An 18,848-nucleotide genomic window follows, 5' to 3' on the forward strand; every position below is an offset into this window, starting at 1 on the left:
TAATTGGTCAACTATCCATCTTATGTTTGAAATAGAACAGAATAAATTCCAGAACTGTAAGCATAAGAATGTTTATAAAAGTAGTAGCAGAAATCAATGAAAAAGGGGGTGGGAGAACAATTAAAAAGTCAATAAAGCTGAGAACAGTGTGTGTGTGTGTGTGTATATATATATATATATATATATATATTTTAAGCGAGCTCTATGCCAAACTTGGGGTTTGAATTTACAAACCCAAGACAAAAGATTCCTACACTAAACTGAGAATGTTCTTTGAAGAAAACTGATAAAATAGATAAAGTCCTAAGATTAATGGGGGAAAGAAGATCCATATATCAATGATGAACGGAATATAGCTACAAACCAATAAGGAGATTAAAATATAAAAATTCTTTGCCTGTAAATTTGAAAACCTGGAGAAAATGGAAGAAGTTATAGAAAAATATGAAGACAGATTCAAAATGCTATAGTAGGAGTGAAGAGAGACCAAAATTGTTAAGGAAATTGAAGTAGAAGTTTTGAAATCTTCCCAGAAGAAAATACAATGTCTAGGTGTTTTTAGAAGTAAATTCTATCAGTCTCAAGGAATAGATCATTCCAATCTTACATAATCTCTTCCTGAGATGAGGGAAAAGAACATTTGTGACTATAATATAATATTGATACTGAAAATCAGAAAAGGACAGATTGATAAGGGAAAATTATGTTTTCAAATCATTTATGGACACAGTCAAAAAAAATCCAAACTAAATATTAGCAAATTTCATTTTCAAGTGTATTAAAAAGATAATATATTGTGACCAAGTTGGGAATATCCTAGGAATTCAAGGTGGTTTAACATATAAAAAGATATTAATGTTATTAACTATTTTTACAGGTGAAAGAAGAAATGTCATGTGAGGGCATTTTTTAAAAACAATTTGATGGTTACTGAATTTAAAATAAATTCTTTTTTAAAGATTTTATTTATTTATCAGAGAGCGAGCGAGAATGTGTGTGCATACTAGCAGGGGGAACAGTAGAAGGAGAAGGAGAAGCAGGCTCCCTGCCAAGCAAGGAACCTGATGTGGGGCTCGATCCCACCATCTTGGGATCATGATCTCACCCAAAGGGAGACACTGTACTGATCCACCCAAGTATCCCTGAAATAAATTCTTAATGAGCTAGGAATAAAACTTACTATATCTGATATTGTATTTACCAAACCCTGGAGTAAATACTTTTCTTGATGATGAAACATTGTATATATTACCTTTAAAATCACAAAATAAGGGGGCGCCTGAGTGACTCAGTGGGTTAAGCCTCTGCCTTCAGCTCAGGTCATGATCTCAGGGTCCTGGGATCAAGCCCTGCATCATGCTCTCTGTCTGCCTTTCTGCCTGCCTCTCTGCCTACTTGTGATCTCCCTCTCTCTGTCAAATTAAAAAAAAAAAATCTTTTAAAAAACAAACCAAAAAAAAAAAAAATAAGGCCTGAATTGTGGCACCTCAAACTTCATATGTTGAAGTCCTAACCCCCAGTACCTCAGAATATGACTATATTTGGAGATAGAGCCTTTAAAGGCTTAATTATGGTAAAATGATGTTATATGGGTAGGCCCTAATCCAACATGACTAGTATCCTTATTAAAAAAGGAGAGAGGGATGCCTGGATGACTCAGTCATTTAAGTTTCTGATTTGGGCTCAGGTCATGATCTCAGGGTCCTGGGATCGAGTTCTACTGAGGGTGGAGCCTGCTTCTCCCTCTCCATCTGCCCCTACCCCCACTTGTGCTCTCTCTCTTCCAAATAAAATCTTAAAAAAAAAAAAAGAAAGAAAAGAAAGGAGACACCAGACCTTGCACACATACAGAGATAACAATGTGAATAGGTAGTAATAGGGCAGCAATCTACAAACCAAGGACAGAGGCCTCAGAAGAAACCAAACCTGCTGACACTTAATCTTGGACTTCTCGCCTCCAGAAGTATAAGAAAATAAATTTCGGTTGTTTAAGCCACTCAGTCTATGGTACTTTATTATGGCAGCCTTAGTAAACTAATACACCAACATTACCATTTTTATTTAATATTGTAATGGATAGTGAGCCCATCACACTAAGATAGGGAAAAAAGGTGTGAGAATTAGAAAGGAGGAATCCAAACTTAATCCACCCAGGGGTCCTGGGTGGCGTAGTCAGTTGGGTGTCTGACTCTTGATTGTGGATTGGGTCATGATCTTGGGGTCGTGAGATTGAGCCCCAAGTCAGACTCGACACTCAGCAGGGAGTCTGCTTTAGATTCTCTCTCTCTCCCTCTCCCTCTGCCTCTACCCCCCAATAATTAAATAAATCTTGAAAAAAAAAATCCCAGGTAATATGATTTTCAGTGTAGAAAACCTTAAAGAATAAGTTAAGTATTAAAAATAATAAAATGTTTGCAAATTTTTCAAATTAAAGATCAATATACAAAAATAAGTTGTACTTTTGAAATGATGGAGTGAGGCCCTCTAAAGATCCACTCTTTCATAAAAGCAATGAGAACATTAGCAAAAATTACTAAAATCAACTTTTAACACCTAAAATTAACCAAAGGCTTATAAGAACCCAACGAAAATGTATACAAGAAAATAGCTGAATCTGGGGCACCTGGGTGGCTCAGAGGGTTAAGCCTCTGCCTTCGGCTCGGGTCGTGATCTCAGGGTCCTGGGATCGAGCCCCGCATCAGGCTCTCCGCTCAGCAGGGAGCCTGCTTCTCCCTCTCTCTCTCTGCCTGCCTCTCTGCCTACTTGTGATCTATCTCTGTCAAATAAATAAAAAAAAAAAAAAAAAGAAAGAAAATAGCTGAATCTAACAAAAAACAGCAAAATTTGTGGTATTTAAACATGACCTGTTCCCATCCTTCTTTTCCAGACTCCCTAAAATGATTAAAAACAGGGACCCCTGGGTGGCTCAGTTGGTTAAGTAGCTGCCTTTGGCTCGGGTCATGATCCCAGGATCCTGGGATTGAGCCCCACATTGGGCTCGTTGCTCAACGGGGAGCCTGCCTCTCCCTCTGCCTGCTGCTCCCCCTGCTTGTGCTCTCTCTCTCTGACAAGGTCTTAAAAAAAAAAAAAAGGTTAAAAACAAATAATTTCATGATCACAGTAACCATGAAAAATGAGCAGCCTAGTAGCCCCTGGGGGGCAGAATGGGTTGGAACCCTCTAAAAAGCCCCATTCTCAGAGAATTGTCATTATTTAACATGTCTGGCATTCCCTGTTAACCCCCAATCCGAGGGCTTATCTTTATTTGACATGTTTCAATATGTTCAGTGTGAATAGCCTTTTCCCCAGGACATTTGCTGGAAAGAATCAGAGGCAATAATTTAACATCTAAGCTGCCTGAGTTGGGAGAACAACTGGGGCAAACAAAAAGCTGACCAAACTTTTAAAAGGAAAATCTTGGGAATAAGATTATGAGGTGTTCTGACATAATCCCAGGACTCTAGAAGGTCATGCACATGTATAAGATTATACCCATGCTCATGAAGGGCTGAATTTCCCACCACTGCCTGACTTTGTAAGCTCTGTATAAGCAGGAGCTAAAGACTAAGAGGTGTAAGCTGTCTGCTAAAGTTGAAAACATGTCCCACCACACACATAATGCCCTTTGACAATGCCTAGATGATAATCCTGATTCAAGGCATTTCAGGAAGTCTTTGTCCAGTTGTTGACTTACTACTAAGCTAAAGTGAGCAGAGATTTCAGTGGCCACAGAAAACAAAACAAATCAAAAAACAAACAAAAACCCAACAACCACAAAGTTCACAGACTTTGTTCAGGAAGTCATTAAACGGGAGGCAATAGCAGCATCATTAACACAAACCACAAACAGTAGTTACAGCTCACCCTGGGGTGGTGGGGAGGGGAGAGAAGGAATCTGATTCTCAGAGCTGCCACATATGTTATATAAAATGTCCAGTTATCTAGAACAAAAACAAAAATATGAGACATGAAGGATATAGGAAGTATGGTCTATACACAGGAAGAAAAGTCATTCAGTAGAAACTATCCCTCAGGAAGGCCAGATGTTGGACTTACTAGACAAAATCTTTAAATTAGCTATTATTAATATATTGCAATAATTACAGAAAACCCATGTCAGAGAATGGAAACAAAGTATGAGAACAATGTCTTACCAAATAGAGACTATCAATCAATAAAGAGTAATTATGAAAAAGAACCAGATAGAAGTTTGGAGCTGAAAAGTACTGTTAAGAAAGAAATATTCACAAGAGAGCCCCATAAACTGACTTGAGCTGGAAGAATAAAGATTCAGTGAACTTAAACATAGGTCAGATGAGATTATCAAGTAAAAGAAAAAAAAAAAAAAAGAGAATGAAGAACCATGAAGAGAACCCTAGAGACCTATAGAACATCAGCTGTACAAACATAGGAACTTCAGAAGAAAAGGAGAGGAAGGGGCAGGAAAAATCTTTTGAAGAAATAATGGTCAACAATTCTGCAGATTTGATGAAAAATAATCTAGGGGGCGCCTGGGTGGCTCAGTGGGTTAAGCCTCTGCCTTCGGCTCAGGTCATGATCCCAGGGTCCTGGGATTGAGCCCCACATCAGCTCTCTGCTCAGCCCGGAGCCTGCTTCCCCCTCTCTCTCTGCCTGCCTCTCTGCCTACTTGTGATCTCTGTCAAATAAATAAATAAATAAACCTTAAAAAAAGAAAAAAAAGAAAAAAGAAAAATAATATACACATCCAAGAAGTTCCACAAACTCTAGAATAAACTCAGAGATCCACAAAGAGACACAATCTTCCAAAAGTCAAAGACAAAGAAGTTTGAAAGTAGCAAGAGAGAAGCAACTCATCACAAATGATTCTCAATAAAATTAACAGTTAGTTTTGGGGTGCCTGAGTTGGTTAAGTGGCTGCATTTGGCTCAGGCCGTGATCCCAGGGTTCTGGGATCAAGTCCCACATCTGGCTCCTTGCTCAGTGGGGAGCCTTCTTCTCTCTTTGCCTCTGCTTGCCATTTTGCCTGCTTGTGCGCGCGCTCTCTCTCTCTGTCTCTAACAAACAAACAAATAAATAAAATCTTAAAATAAAAAGATTAACAGCTAGTTTTTTTTTTTTTAAAGATATTTATTTTTATTTGAGAGAGAGAGCAAGCACACACAAGTGGTGGGGGGCAAAAGGAGAGGGAGCTGAACAGGGAGTCTGACACAGGGCTCGATCCCAGGACCCTGGGATCATGGCCTGAGCCAAAATCAGTTGCTTAACCATCTGAGCTGCCCAGGTGCCCCTAATAGCTAGTTTTTTTATTAGAAACCATGGAAGCCAGGGGCGTCTGGGTGGCTCAGTCAGTTGGCCATTTGATTCTTATTTCAGTTCTGTCCATGATCTCAGGGTCTTGGGATCGAGTCCCGAGTCAGGATCCATACTCAGCACAGAGTTTGCTTGGGATTCTCTTTCTCTCCCTCCTCCCTCTGCCTCTCTCCCCGACTCATGCTCATGTTCTCTCTCTCTCTCTCTCTCTCTCCAAGAAAAAAAAAAGAAAGAAAGAAAGAAAAAGTCAGAAACCATGGAAACCAGAAGACAGTGTGATGGAATATTTAAAGTGCTATAAGGAAAAGACTGTCAATCAAGAATGCTATATCCAATAATACTATCCTTCAAAATAAAGAAGAGGGTAAAACATTCCCAGAGAAGCAAAAACCGAGAGAATTCATTGCCTGCCATCCTGCAGTACAAAAAATACCAAAAGGTGTCCTTTAGGTTGCATTGAAAGGACACTGGACAGTAACTCAAATTCACATGAAGAAATACAGACCAGCAGTAAAGATAAATATATAGGTAAATATAAAAGACAGTATAAAGGTATTTTTTATTTGTAACTTTTTTTCTTCTATCTGATTTGAAAGACAATATATAAAGCAATAATCACAAAACTGTTTATGGCTTACAATGTATAAAGATGTAATTTGTGTATCAATAGTACTGTAAAAATATCCCATGTAAAAATAGTACAGTATAGAAACACAGTTTTTGTATGCTGTTGCAATTAAGTTGGTATTAATCCTCACTAGATTGTTTTGGATTAAGAATTAATTGCTGGGTGCCTGGGTGGCACAGTCAGTTAAGTGTCTGACTCTTGATTTTGCTCTGGTTATGAACTCATGGGTCATGAGAATGAGCCCATTGAGGGGCTCTGTGCTCAGCAGGAAATCTGCTTGGGGTTCTCTATCTCCCTCTTCCTCTGCCCCTCCCCTCTGCACGTGCCCACTCTCTCTCACACACATACAAATAAATAAATCCTCAAAAAAAAAAGATATTAATTACAATCCATAAGACAACCACTAAGAGAATAGCAAAAATATGGTGATGTAAACAAGGTAATTAAAGGGACACACTAAAAATATCTATAGGACACTAAAGAAGATTGTGATGGAGAAAGAAATAAAAAAGACATTAGACATAGAGAAAACAAATAGGAAAATGGCAGACTTAAATCCTATCTTATCAGTAATTACAGCAAATGTCTTTTTTGGAAAAATGTCTGTTCATGTCTTCTGCCCATTTTCCAATTGGATTGTTTGGTTTTTTTGGTGTGAGTTATGTAAGTTCTTTATACATTTGAGATACTAACCCTTTATTAGACATGTCACTTACAAATATCTTCTCCTATTCAGTGGGTTGTCTTTTTGTTTTGTTGGTTGTTTCCTTTGCTGTGCAGAAGCTTTTTATTCTGATGTAGTCTTTATAGTTTATTTTTGCCTTTGTTTCTCTTGCCTTGGGAGATATCTGGAAAAATGTTGCCAGGCAGATGTCAGAGGAATTACTGCCTGTGCTCTCTTTTAAGACTTTTATGGTTTCAAGTCTCACATTAGGTCCTTACTCCATTTTGAGTTTATTTTTATGTATTGTGTAAGAAAATAGCCCAGTTTCATTCTTTGACATGTAGCTCTCCAGCTTTCCCAGCACCATTTGTTGAAGAGACTGTCTTTTTCTCATTGTATATTCTTGCCTCCTTTGTTGTAGATTAATTGGCCATATAATCATGAGTTTTTTCTGGGCTTTCTATTCTGTTCCATTGATCTTTGTCTGTTTCTTACTGTTTTGATTACTACAGCCTAGTAATACAACTTGAAATCTGGGATTGTGATACCTCCAGGTTTGTTCTTCTTTTTCAAGGTTGCTATGGCTATTTTGGGGTCTTTTGTGGTTCCATACAAATTTTAGGATTACTTGTTCTAGTTCTGTGAAAAATGTTGTTGACATTTTGATAGGGATTGCATTAGATCTGTAGATTGTTTTGTGTAGTATAGACATTTTAACAATATTATTCCAGTCCATGACTATGGACTATATTTCCATTTGTTTCTGTCATCTTTACTTTCCTTCATCAATGTCTTATAGTTTTCATTGTACAGGTCTTTCACCTCCTTGGTTAAGGTTATTCCTAGATATTTTATTGTTTTTGGTGCAAATTGTAAATGGGCAGAATTTTTTCTTTTTTGAAATGATCTGACTATATGTTACAAGATATGCACTTTAGATTCAAAGACATAGACTGGTTTAAAGTAAACAAATGAGGTGTGCTTGAGTGGCTCAGTCAGTTAAGTGTCTGCCTTTGGCTTAGGTCATGATTTCAGGGTCCTGTGATGTGGATCAGGTCAAGATTTCAGGACTGTGGGATCGAGCCCCAAGTTAGGCTCTGCACTGGGTGTGGAGTCTGCTTAGGATTCTCTCTCTTGGGGTGCCTGGGTGGCTCAGGCAGTTAAGCATCTGTCTTGGGCTCAGCTTATGATCTCAGGATCCTGGGATCGAGCCCCACATCAGGCTCCCTGCTCAGTGGGGAGTCTGCTTCTCTCTCTCCATCTGCTCCTCTCCCCTGCATGTGCACTCTCTCTCTCAAATAAATAAATAGAATCTTAAAAAACAAAAAAAGATTCTCTCTCTCCCTTTCCTTCTCCCCCTCCCCAACCTATCCTCTCAAAAAAAAAACAAAAACAAAAAACAAAAAACAAACAAACTCAATAACTTAACCTTTTACCTTAAGAAACTTGAAAAAAAAAAACTAAACACAAAGAATACAGAATAAAGGAAATAATAAAAATTAGAAACTAGAAAGTACAAAAACAACAGAGAAAATCAATGAAACCATAAGATGGTTCTTTGGAAAGCTCAAAAAAATTGACATACTTAGCTAAAGTACATAGGAAAAAAAGAAAGAGAAGACTCAAATTATTAAAACCAGAAATGAAGGAAGGTACATTATGTGTAATGAAGAATTAACCTCACCTGTAGAGAGATCTGGTCTTTGCCATTGGCAACTGTGATTCCATCTCTAGGCCTCTGGAAAGTCCTGCCTACTAGGGGTTTCATTGTTTGCCTGGGGCCTTTGGCTGTATTGGATCATTTCCAGCCTTCAAAGGAGCTAAAGGCTAAAGGAATTAGCCTACTCTATGGGAAGAGCTGGAGACTAATGTTCAGCCATGTGAGTAATATATGACCAAGGCCCATTGAAAAGTCTGGACACTAAAGATTTGGGTGAGCTTCTTTGGTTAGTAATACTCCATTGTCACACATTGTGTCACACATTGTTTGAAGCAGACTCTCCACTGAGCAGAGAGCCCAACTCAGGGCTGGATCCCAACTTGGGGTTGGATCCCAGGACCCTAGAATCATGACCTGAGCCTAAGGCAGACACTTAACCAAATGAGACATCCAGGCATCCCACAGATGGCATGATCTTTATAAACATGAGTATTAGAAGTAATAAATGAGTTAAATAAGTTTGTAATGCTATCCATGACCATGGGGAAAGATGACCAGAAGCTCTGCATTTGGATCCTTCCCAGACTCTGCCCTGTGCATCTCTTCTATGATTAACTTTATCCTGTGTCCTTTCCTTGTAATAAGTCATGAACATAATAGCTTTTAGTGAGTTATCTTGAGTCCTTCCATTAAATTATCAAGCCTGAGAGTGTTTTTAGAAACACTTCCACTTCTTCCCCACTAAATTTACTATTGGTGTTAAAAGTGAGGGCAGTCTTGTGGGGACTGTTCCCAGTTGACTAAACTCTCTGTATATCTTTACTGACCTTACAGAAATAAAAAGGATTGGAAGGAAATACTATGAACATGCTAACAAATTAGAAAACCTAAACAAAATTAATAAATTTATAGAAAGAAAAACTATCGAATGACTCAAGTAAATCTGAATGTATCTTTTATAATTGAAAAGATCGAAGTAGTCATAGAAAAAAAGAAAAACCCAACAAAGAAAACTCAAAGCCCAGATGGCCTCACTAGTAAATTTTATGAAACAATTAAAGAAGAATTAACACTAATCCTTTACAAACACTTTAAGAAAGTAGTAGAGGAGGGAACACTTCCTAACTTGTTCTTTGAAGTTCTTTGAAGCATTATGCCGATACCAAAACCAAAGATGTCACAAGAAAACTACAAATGACTATCCTTTATTAATAAAGATATAAAATTCTCAATAAAATATGAACAAACTGAATACAGCAACACATACAATGGGTTATATACCATGACAAGCTGAGATTTTATCTCAAGAACTTGAGAAATTCATATGTTGTTCCACATATGAAAATCAGCCAATATATCAAACCGTATTAATGAAATAAAGACCAAAAACCACATGATCATCTTAATAGACTTATAACAATGCATCTGATATAATCCAATACACTTTCATGATAAAAACACTCAACAAGGGTGCCTGGGTGGCTCAGTTGGTTAAGCGACTGCCTTCAGCTGAGGTCATGATCCCAGAGTCCTGGGATTGAGTCCTGCATCAAGCTCCCAGCTTCATGGGGAATCTGGGCTTCTCCCTCTGACCTTCTCCACTCTCATGCTCTCTCTCACTCTCTCTCTCTCAAATAAATAAATAAAATCTTAAAAAAAAAACAAAAAACCTCAACAATTAGAAATAGAATGAAACTCCCCAAACTCAATAAAGGGCATCAACAAAAAACTATAACTAACATCATACTTAATGGTGAACTACCAAAATCTTTCTCTCTAAGGTCAGAAATAAGACAAGGATGCCCACTCCTGCTACTTCTATTTAAAGCCGAACTGGAGGTTTTATCCAGGCCAACTAGGCAATGAAAAAAAAAAGCATTCAGATTGTAAAGGAAGATGTAAAACTATCACAGATGGCACGATCTTTAAAAAAAAAAAAAAGATTTTATTTGTTAGCGTGAGCAAGAGAGTACACAAGCTGGGTGGTGGTGGGGAGGATGGCAGTGGGGAGAGGCAGAGGGAGAAGCAGACTCTCCACTGAGCAGAGAGCCCAACTCAGGGCTGGATCCCAACTTGGGGTTGGATCCCAGGACCCTAGAATCATGACCTGAGCCTAAGGCAGACACTTAACCAAATGAGACATCCAGGCATCCCACAGATGGCATGATCTTTATAAACATGAGTATTAGAAGTAATAAATGAGTTAAATAAGTTTGTAAGATGCAAGATTAATATATAAAAACCAATTATATTACAATACACTACCTATTAAAAAGCCAAAGGTAAAACTAAGAAAATAATTCAATTTATAATATCATCAAAAATAATAAAATATTCAGGAACAAATTTAAACAAGGAGGTTCAAGACATGTACAACGAAACTTACAAAATATCATTAAAAGAAGTCCTAAATAACCTGAAAAGGTTCCTGTGTTCTGGACCAGAAGACTTAATATTGTTAAGATGGCATTATTCCCTATGTCTATCTACAGATTCAACATAGTCCTCAAAATCTCAGCTACTTTTTTTTTGCAGGAATTTATAACAAATCCTAAAATTTATATAGAAATGTAAGGACTCAGAATCATTAAAACTACCTTGGAAAAGAAGAAAAGTGGAGGACTCATGATTCTTCATTTCAAAACTTAGTATAAAGCTACAGTAATAAGACTTTGTGGTATACATCTTGCCAGAAGGCAAGATGTATTGCCAGAAGGCAAGATGTATAGATTACTAGCATAGAATGGAGAGTCCAGAAATAAACCCATACATCAGTGGTCCACTGATTTTCAGCAAGGGAGCCAAGACCATCCAATGGGGAAATAATAGTCTTTCCAATAAATTATGCTGGAATAACTGGATATCCTTATGCTAGAGAATGAATTCAGACCCCTATCTCAATAAAGCTCCTATCCCTACCCTACAGATATTAACTCAAAATGGATCAGACCTAAATGTAAGAGCTACAACTATAAGCTCTTAGAAGAAAACTTAGAGATTTAGTAGTAAATCTCTGTGACCTTGGATTAGGCAATGGTCTCTTAGATATGACACCAAAAGCACAAGCAACAAAAGAGAAAATACATAGGACTTCATCAAAATGTTTGTGTTTTAAAAGGCACCACAAAAAAGAGTGAAAAGACAATGCAATGAATGGGAAAAATATTTACAATTCATTTATCTGATAGGCAACTTGTATCTCGAGTACAGGCGTACTTTGTTTTATTATGCTTTGCTTTATTGATCTTTGCATGTATTGTGTATTTTTACAAATTGAAGGTTTATGTCAATCTTGAGTCAAGAAAGTCTTATCAGTGCCGTTTTTTTCCAACGGCATTAGCTCACTTCATGTTTCTGTGTCACATTTTGATAATTCTCACAATATTTCAAATTTTATTATTATTATATTTGTTATGATCTATGATCAGTAATCATTGTTGTTACTATAGTAATTGTTTTGGGGTGCCACAAACCAAACCTACAGAAAACAGTGAACTTAATCGATAAATGTTATGTCTTTTATGACTGCTCCATAACTGGCAGTTCCCTCCGCTCTCTCCCTCCTCAAGCCTCCCTATTCCCTGAGACACAGCAATATTACAATTAGGCCTTATTACAACATTACAATTGTTGTAATTTGCTAAGTGTCCAAGCAAAAGGAAGAGTCGAACATCTCTCACTTCAAATCAAAAGGTAGAAATGCTAAAGTTTGGTAAGGAAGTTATATTGAAAGCCAAAATAGGCCAAAAGTTAGGGCTCTTGTTCCAAACAGCTGAGTTGTGAGTAAAGGGAAAGTTCTTGAAGGAAATTAAAAGCACTACTCCAGTGAATGGACAGATGATAAGAAAGTGAAACAGCCTTATTACTGATATGGAGAAAGTTTCAATGATCTGGATAGGAGACCAAACCAGCGACAACATTCTCTTAAGCCAAAGCCTAACCCAGAGCAAGGCCCTACTCTTGTCAATTCCGTGAAGGCTGCGAGAGGTCAGGAAGCTGCGGAAGGAAAGCTGGAAGCTAGCAGAGTTTGGTTTCATGAGGTTGAAGGAAAGAAGCCGTCTCCATAACAGAAAAGCACAAGGCGAAGCAGCAGGTGCTGATGTAGAAGCTGCAGCAAGTTCTCCAGAAGATCCAGCTCAGATCATGAATGAAGGTGATCGTGCAAAAAACAGGTTGTCAGTGCAGGCAAAACAGCGTCCTCTTGAAAGATGCTATCTAGGTCTTTCATCACTAGAGGGAAGAAGTCAGTGCCTGGCTTCCAAGCCTCAAGGGAAAGGCTGACTCTCTGGAGAGGGACTAATGCAGCTGGTGACTTTGAGGAAGCCAGTGCTCATTTGCCCTTCTCAAAACCCTGGGGCCCTGAAGAACTCTGCTAAATCTCTTCCGCCTGTGCTCTGTAAATGGAACAACAAAGCCTGGATGACAGCACATCTGCTTACACCATGGTTTACTGAATATTTTAAGTCCACTGTTGAGACCTATTGCTCATTAAAAAAAAAAAAGAGAGAGAGAGAGATTCCTTTTAAAATATTACTCTCATTCACCATACACCTTGTCACCATAGAGTTCTGATGGAAATGTACTATGAGATTAATATCATTTTCATGCCTGCTAACAAGCATCCATTCTCCAGCCCACAGATCAAGGAGTCATTTCGACTTTCGATGGTCATCATTTAAGACATACATTTCATAAAGTGATTGCTGCCATAAATAGTGATTCCTCTGATGGATCTAGGCAAAGTAAATTTAAAAACTCTGCAAAGGATTCACCATTCTATTTTTTTTTAAGATTTATTTTTTTTATTTTTTAGGGGGGGAGTGAGAACACATGCCTGAGTGGGTGGAAGGGCAGACGAAGAGGGAGAGGGAGAGGATCTCAAGCAGACTCCTAGCTGAGTGCAGAGTCCAACACAGGCTGGATCCCAGGACCCTGGGATCATGACCTGAGCTGAAAGGCAGACACTTAACTCAGATGATGGTTAGCAATTTTCTAACAATGAAGATTTTTTTTTTTTAAAGATTTTATTTATTTGACAGACAGAGATCACAAGTAGGCAGAGAGGCAAGCAAAGAGAGAGGGGAAGCAGGCTCCCTGCTGAGCAGAGAGCTTGATGCGGGGCTTGATCCCAGGACCCTGGGATCATGACCTGAGCTGAAGGAAGAGGCTTTAACCCACTGAGCCACACAGGCGCCCCTGAAGTTTGTTTTTGTTTTTGTTTTTTTAAGATTTTGTATTTATTTATTTGTCAGAGAGAGAGAAAGAGCAAGTGAGCACAGGCAGGGAGAGTAGCAGGCAGAGGGAGAAAAGCAGGCTCCCCGCTAAGCTGGGAGCCTGTTGTGAGACTTGATCCCAGGGCCCTGGAATCATGACCTGAGCCGAAGACAGATGTTTAACCGACTGAGCCACCCAGGTGTCCCAAAAATTAAGTTTTTTTTTTTAACAATGAAGTATTTTTAAGTTAAGGTGTATACATTGTCTTTTTAGCATAATGGTATTGCACACTTAATAGACACTATAGTGTAAACACAACTTTTATATGCACAATTTTTGAAACCAAATTTTTGAAACCAAATTTTTGAAAATTCTTGAAACCAAAATTTATTTAACTTGCTTTATTGCTATATTTGCTTGATTTCAGTGGTCTGGAACTGAACCTGCAATATCTCTGAGGTATGCCTGTATATACAGAACTCTTACCACTGAATGGTAAAAAAAATCTAATAGAAAAAATAGGTAGAGAATTTGAATAGGCATTTCTTCAAAGAAGACATTTCTCCAAAGACCTATAAAAATCAAAATAATGATGAGTTACTACTTCACACACATTAGGATGGTTAAAAGTCATAAGGAGACATCACAAACATTGGTGATGATGTCGAAAAATTGGAACCTTCTTACATTGCTGGTGGAACTGTAAAATGGTGCAGCTACTTTGCAAAAGTTTGGCAGTTTCTCAAAATGTTAGACAGAATTACCAAGTGACCTAGCATTTCTACTAAGTATTCACCCAAAAGAATCAAAAAGTTGTCCACACAAAAACCTGCACACAAAATTTCATAGTAGCATTATTCATAATAGCCCCAAAGCTGAAATAACTTTTCTTTTTTTTTTTTTAAGATTTTATTTATTTATTTGACAGAAAGAGAGACCATGAGACCATGACCCAAGCCAAAGGCAGAGACTTAACCCACTGAGCACCCAGGCGTCCCGGAAAGAACTTTTCTTTTGAAAATTGCTATATGTCTAGTGAGTTATGGGATATTAGTAGGTCCTTCCTGAAATTTTTAAGTTAGCCTATGAATTCTAGAGAACAGAAAAATCTGATGAGTATGGCAGAATTTATTTTGGGAAATGAGAGAAATCATAAAGGAAGTACCTAGATGTGAAGCTTTTTTAGTGTGTGCATTGTGAGTTTTGCACGCAGGTAAGTCAAGTGAATTACTTAAATTACTGACATCTGTTATTAGAACAGATATAATAATATTATTATATATTATTAGTATATATAATAATAATTGATATTAATAATTATTAATATATTATTATTATTATACAAGTTTGAAGAAGCAGTATATTTATTGCAAAGGATTGGAAAGGATTTTGGTGTATGATTCAAGTAGTGGTGAGTTTTCAACTTTAAGCCTATGCAACTTTAAGCTTACGCAAAGAAATGACTCTTGGATTTTTTTTTACTGTGTTCACAGAGTGCAGGTAACATTGAAAATAATTCCAGTTATTTATAACGTAAGTGCAAGAGATTTTATGGAAGTGCTTTATATTGACCTACTTATTATGTACTATTTTAATTTCATATCCTTTAGATATTTGGATTTGAACTGCATTTCGGAATTCTTCGTTACTTCCAATGTCACCATCAAATGAAGGTCCAGTTAGACCCACCCCCCCAGATGGAGGCTGGGGGTGGGCAGTGGTCGTTGGAGCATTTGTATCCATTGGCTTCTCTTGTGCATTTGGCAAATCTATTTCTGTCTTTTACAAAGAAATTGAAGAAATATTTAATGCCAGCACCAGCGAAGTGTCATGGATCTCTTCTATTATGTTTGCTGTCATGTATGCTGGCGGTAAGTACCCAGAAGGCCTGCTCTTTTAATTTTCAATAGACCAACAAAAGCTCCATAGTGAATGGCTTTTGTTCTTGATGCCTTTACATGTAAGATATTTAACATGTTAGTTTTTGAAGCTATGTGGCTGGAGTCATATTTTTCATTCCCCTTAATGATAAAGGCGCTGTTTAAGTCAGTTATATTGCAAAACAAATATCATTATAAAGGAGAACTTTCTTTAAAAATGGTTTTGTGTTGGTTGCTGGTATATGGAAAATCAATTGATACTTGTGCTTTAATTATATATCCCTGCTAACCTCTATTACTTCTAATAGTTTATTGGTAGATTTTTTTTTTTTCAAAAATTTAAGATAGACAAACTTATCCTTAGCAAATACTGATAGTTTGGTTTCTTCCTTTCCTCACACCCTTCTTGCCCCCTGTCTTACCGCACTGCCTCGGACCTCCCGTATAATGCTGAAGAAAAGTGGTGATGGTAGGCATTCTTGTTTTGTAGTTCTGATTTGGTTTTGTCATTTTCTATGAGAAACAAAGCCCATTTCAGCTAATTTGAAAACGTGCGCTAAAACCCGAAGTTTGATCGGATTTGCTCATACATTGCTTCATGTTCATGTGCATTTGCTCCAGGTGACCACATAAAAAATTAAAAACAGAGCAAACTTGCTACATATATGTTGATAATATCCTAGATATGTAGGCTACATGGATCTAGGATACATCTACATCAAGAATCCTGTCAACACTTGCAATCAGGGTCTCTGCAGCCTCATCTGCCTTGAAGGAAATCAGTTTAGGTCTTCCATCCTTCAGTTAAAATCCATCCAGTAGGTTCTAGGTACACAGAAGACATATGTTGTACTTTGTACAATCGATGCTATATTTTTCCCATTACACAAACCTGTGGCTCTGAAATAACATAGAAAGCAGTATTTTGTTTCTGTTTTACGTTTGTTTTGAGGGTGGGATGTTTATGCCTTGGCATCCTTTCTTGTCAGTAATGCCTTGTGCTGGTGTGGATGTGAGGGGTGGGCTTCTCCTCTATGCTACTAAATTTCTGGTTCTCTCCTAGGTCCGATCAGCAGTATCCTGGTGAATAGGTATGGCAGTCGTCCAGTCATGATTGTTGGTGGCTGCTTGTCGGGCTGTGGCTTGATTGCGGCTTCGTTCTCCAGCACTGTACAGGAACTTTACTTGTGTGTTGGTTTCATTGGAGGTGAGTTGCTACTGATGTATTTTCAAGCATTAATTTTTATGTGGACTCTTTGTAGCATTTGCCTGCTAAATCTTTTGAAAAATGAAAATTTTTTGCCAGAAAAATTATTGGGTCACTATTTTTAAAGAGCTATACGTATGTTAATTTCATAGTACCAGAGAAACATGTCTTTATTTTTTAAAAAAGATTTTATTTATTTATTTGAGAGAGAGAGAGAATGGGGGAAGGGGACTGAGGGAGAAGCAGACTCCCTGCTGAGCAGGGAGCCCCGACAGAGGGTTCAATCTCAGGACCCCCAGATCATGACCTGAGCCAAAGGCAGAGGTTTAACCAACTGAGCCACCCAGGTGCCCTCAGAGAAACATGTCTTTAAAGAAAGTTCTGGCACTTTGGGGTGGTTATCTTTCATTAAATTATTTTTGTTAACATATTATTTGTTTCAGAGGTACAGGTCTGTGAGTCATCAGGCTTACACACTTCACAGCACTCACTATAGCACATACCCTCCCCAGTGTCCATAATCTAACCACCCTAGCCCCCTCCCCCACTGCCCCAGCAACCCTCAGTTGGTTTTGTGAGATTAAGAGTCTCTTATGGTTTGTCTCCCTCCCAATCCCATCTGGTTTCATTTTTTCCTTCCTTATGGGGTGGTTGTTTTTCACTGAAAGAGAAATTTTTTTTTCTTTGTTCCTTTTAAAATTTTTTTATTATTTATTTATTTATTTTATTGTTAAAGAAGATTTTATTATTTATTTTATTTTATTTATTATTTTATTATTATTTGACACAGCGAGAGAGAGCACAGAAGGGGAGCAGCAGGCAGAGGGAGAGCAAGAAGCAGGCTCACCCCGAGCAGGGAGCCTGATGAGGGCTTGATCTGGAGCTCAAGTCTAGGACCCTGGGATCATGACCTGAGCCAAAGGCAGACGCTTAAGGACTGAGCCACCCAGGTGCCCCTATTTATTTATGTATTTTGTCTTAAGAAACATAGTGACCAATTCTGGAACACTGAAAAGAACTAAAATAAAATAAAGTAAAATTTAAAAAAAGCCAAAAACATAGTGACCATAAGTGAAGGGTGTGTGGCAAGTTGTTGAAATGGTAGTCATCAGCTATTCCCACTCATTATCCTTCTATCCAAAAAGAAATTGTGGGGCGCCTGGGTAGCTCAGTCATTAAGTGTCTGCCTTCAGCTCAGGTCATGATCCCAGGGTCCTGGGATCGAGCCCCCAATTGGGCTCCCTGCTCCCTGGGAAGCCAGTTCTCCCTCTACCACTCCCCCTGCTTATGTTCCCTCTCTCACGGTGTCTCTTTCTGTCAAAAAAATAAAAACTAGAGGAGGAGTCAAGATGGCGGAGAAGTAGCAGGCTGAGACTACATCAGGTAGCAGGAGATCAGCTAGATAGCTTATCAAACCATTGCAAACACCTACAAACCCAACGGGAGATCAAAGAGAAGAAGAACAGCAATTCTAGAAACAGAAAATTGACCACTTTCTGAAAGGTAGGACCGGCAGAGAAGTGAATCCAAAGCGATGGGAAGATAGACCGCGGTGGGGAGGGGGCTCCCGGCAAGCGGCAGAGCAACGGAGCATAAAATCAGGACTTTTAAAAGTCTGTTCTGCTGAGGGACATCGCTCCAGAGGCTTAACCGGGGTGAAGCCCACATGGGGTCAGCGTGGCCCCAGGTCCCGCAGGGTCACAGAAGGATTGGGGGTGTCTGAGTGTCGCAGAGCTCGCAGGTATTAGAACGGGGAAGCCGGCTACAGAGACAGAGCCGAGGAGTGAGCTCTCAGCTCGGGGTACCTTGAACCGGTCGCAGGCTCGGTCAGCTCGGAGCGTGGCTGGAGGCCAGGGAGACGGGAGTGATTGGGCACTTTTCTCTGAGGGCGCACTGAGGAGTGGGGCCCTGAGCTCTCAACTCCTCCAGGCCGGAGACCGGGAGGCTGCCATTTTCATTCCCGTCCTCCAGAACTCTACGGAAAGCGCTCAGGGAACAAAATCTCCCGAAAGCAAACCCGAGCGGATTACTTAACCTGGCCCCTGGTAAGAGCGGTGCAATTCTGCCTCGGGCAAAGACACTTGAGAATCACTACAACAGGCCCCTCCCCCATAAGATCAACAAGAAATCCAGCCAAGACCAAGTTCGCTTACCAAGGAGAGCAGCGGAATTCCAGAGGAGGAGAAAGCAAAGCACAGAACTCATGGCTTTCTCCCCATGATTCTTTAGTCTTGAGGTCAATTTAATTTTTTTTAATTTAATTTTTTTTCTTCTGCTAAATTTTTTTAACTTTTACCCTTTTC

General features: G+C 38.7%; 1 protein-coding gene across 2 annotated transcripts in view; it reads left to right on the forward strand.

Annotated features, from left to right (window-relative positions):
- The first annotated feature begins 5,735 nt into the window (after window positions 1–5,735).
- Window positions 5,736–18,848, forward strand: part of LOC116881574 (monocarboxylate transporter 1-like) — a 24,362-nt gene continuing 11,249 nt past the window's right edge. The window contains exons 1-3 of one of the 2 annotated variants that reach the window (XM_032881415.1): window positions 5,736–5,808; window positions 15,069–15,329; window positions 16,402–16,545. In XM_032881415.1, the coding sequence (XP_032737306.1) occupies window positions 15,113–15,329; window positions 16,402–16,545 (361 nt within the window). In that variant the 5' untranslated portion in view covers window positions 5,736–5,808; window positions 15,069–15,112. Of the gene's footprint in view, window positions 5,809–15,068; window positions 15,330–15,794; window positions 15,808–16,401; window positions 16,546–18,848 lie in introns of those variants that run through there. The other variant, XM_032881416.1, reaches the window with a different exon arrangement.

This window comes from Lontra canadensis, unplaced genomic scaffold (genome assembly GCF_010015895.1).
Source record: "Lontra canadensis isolate GAN:19392208 unplaced genomic scaffold, GSC_riverotter_1.0 scaffold75, whole genome shotgun sequence".
NCBI classification, from domain to species: Eukaryota; Metazoa; Chordata; class Mammalia; order Carnivora; family Mustelidae; genus Lontra; species Lontra canadensis.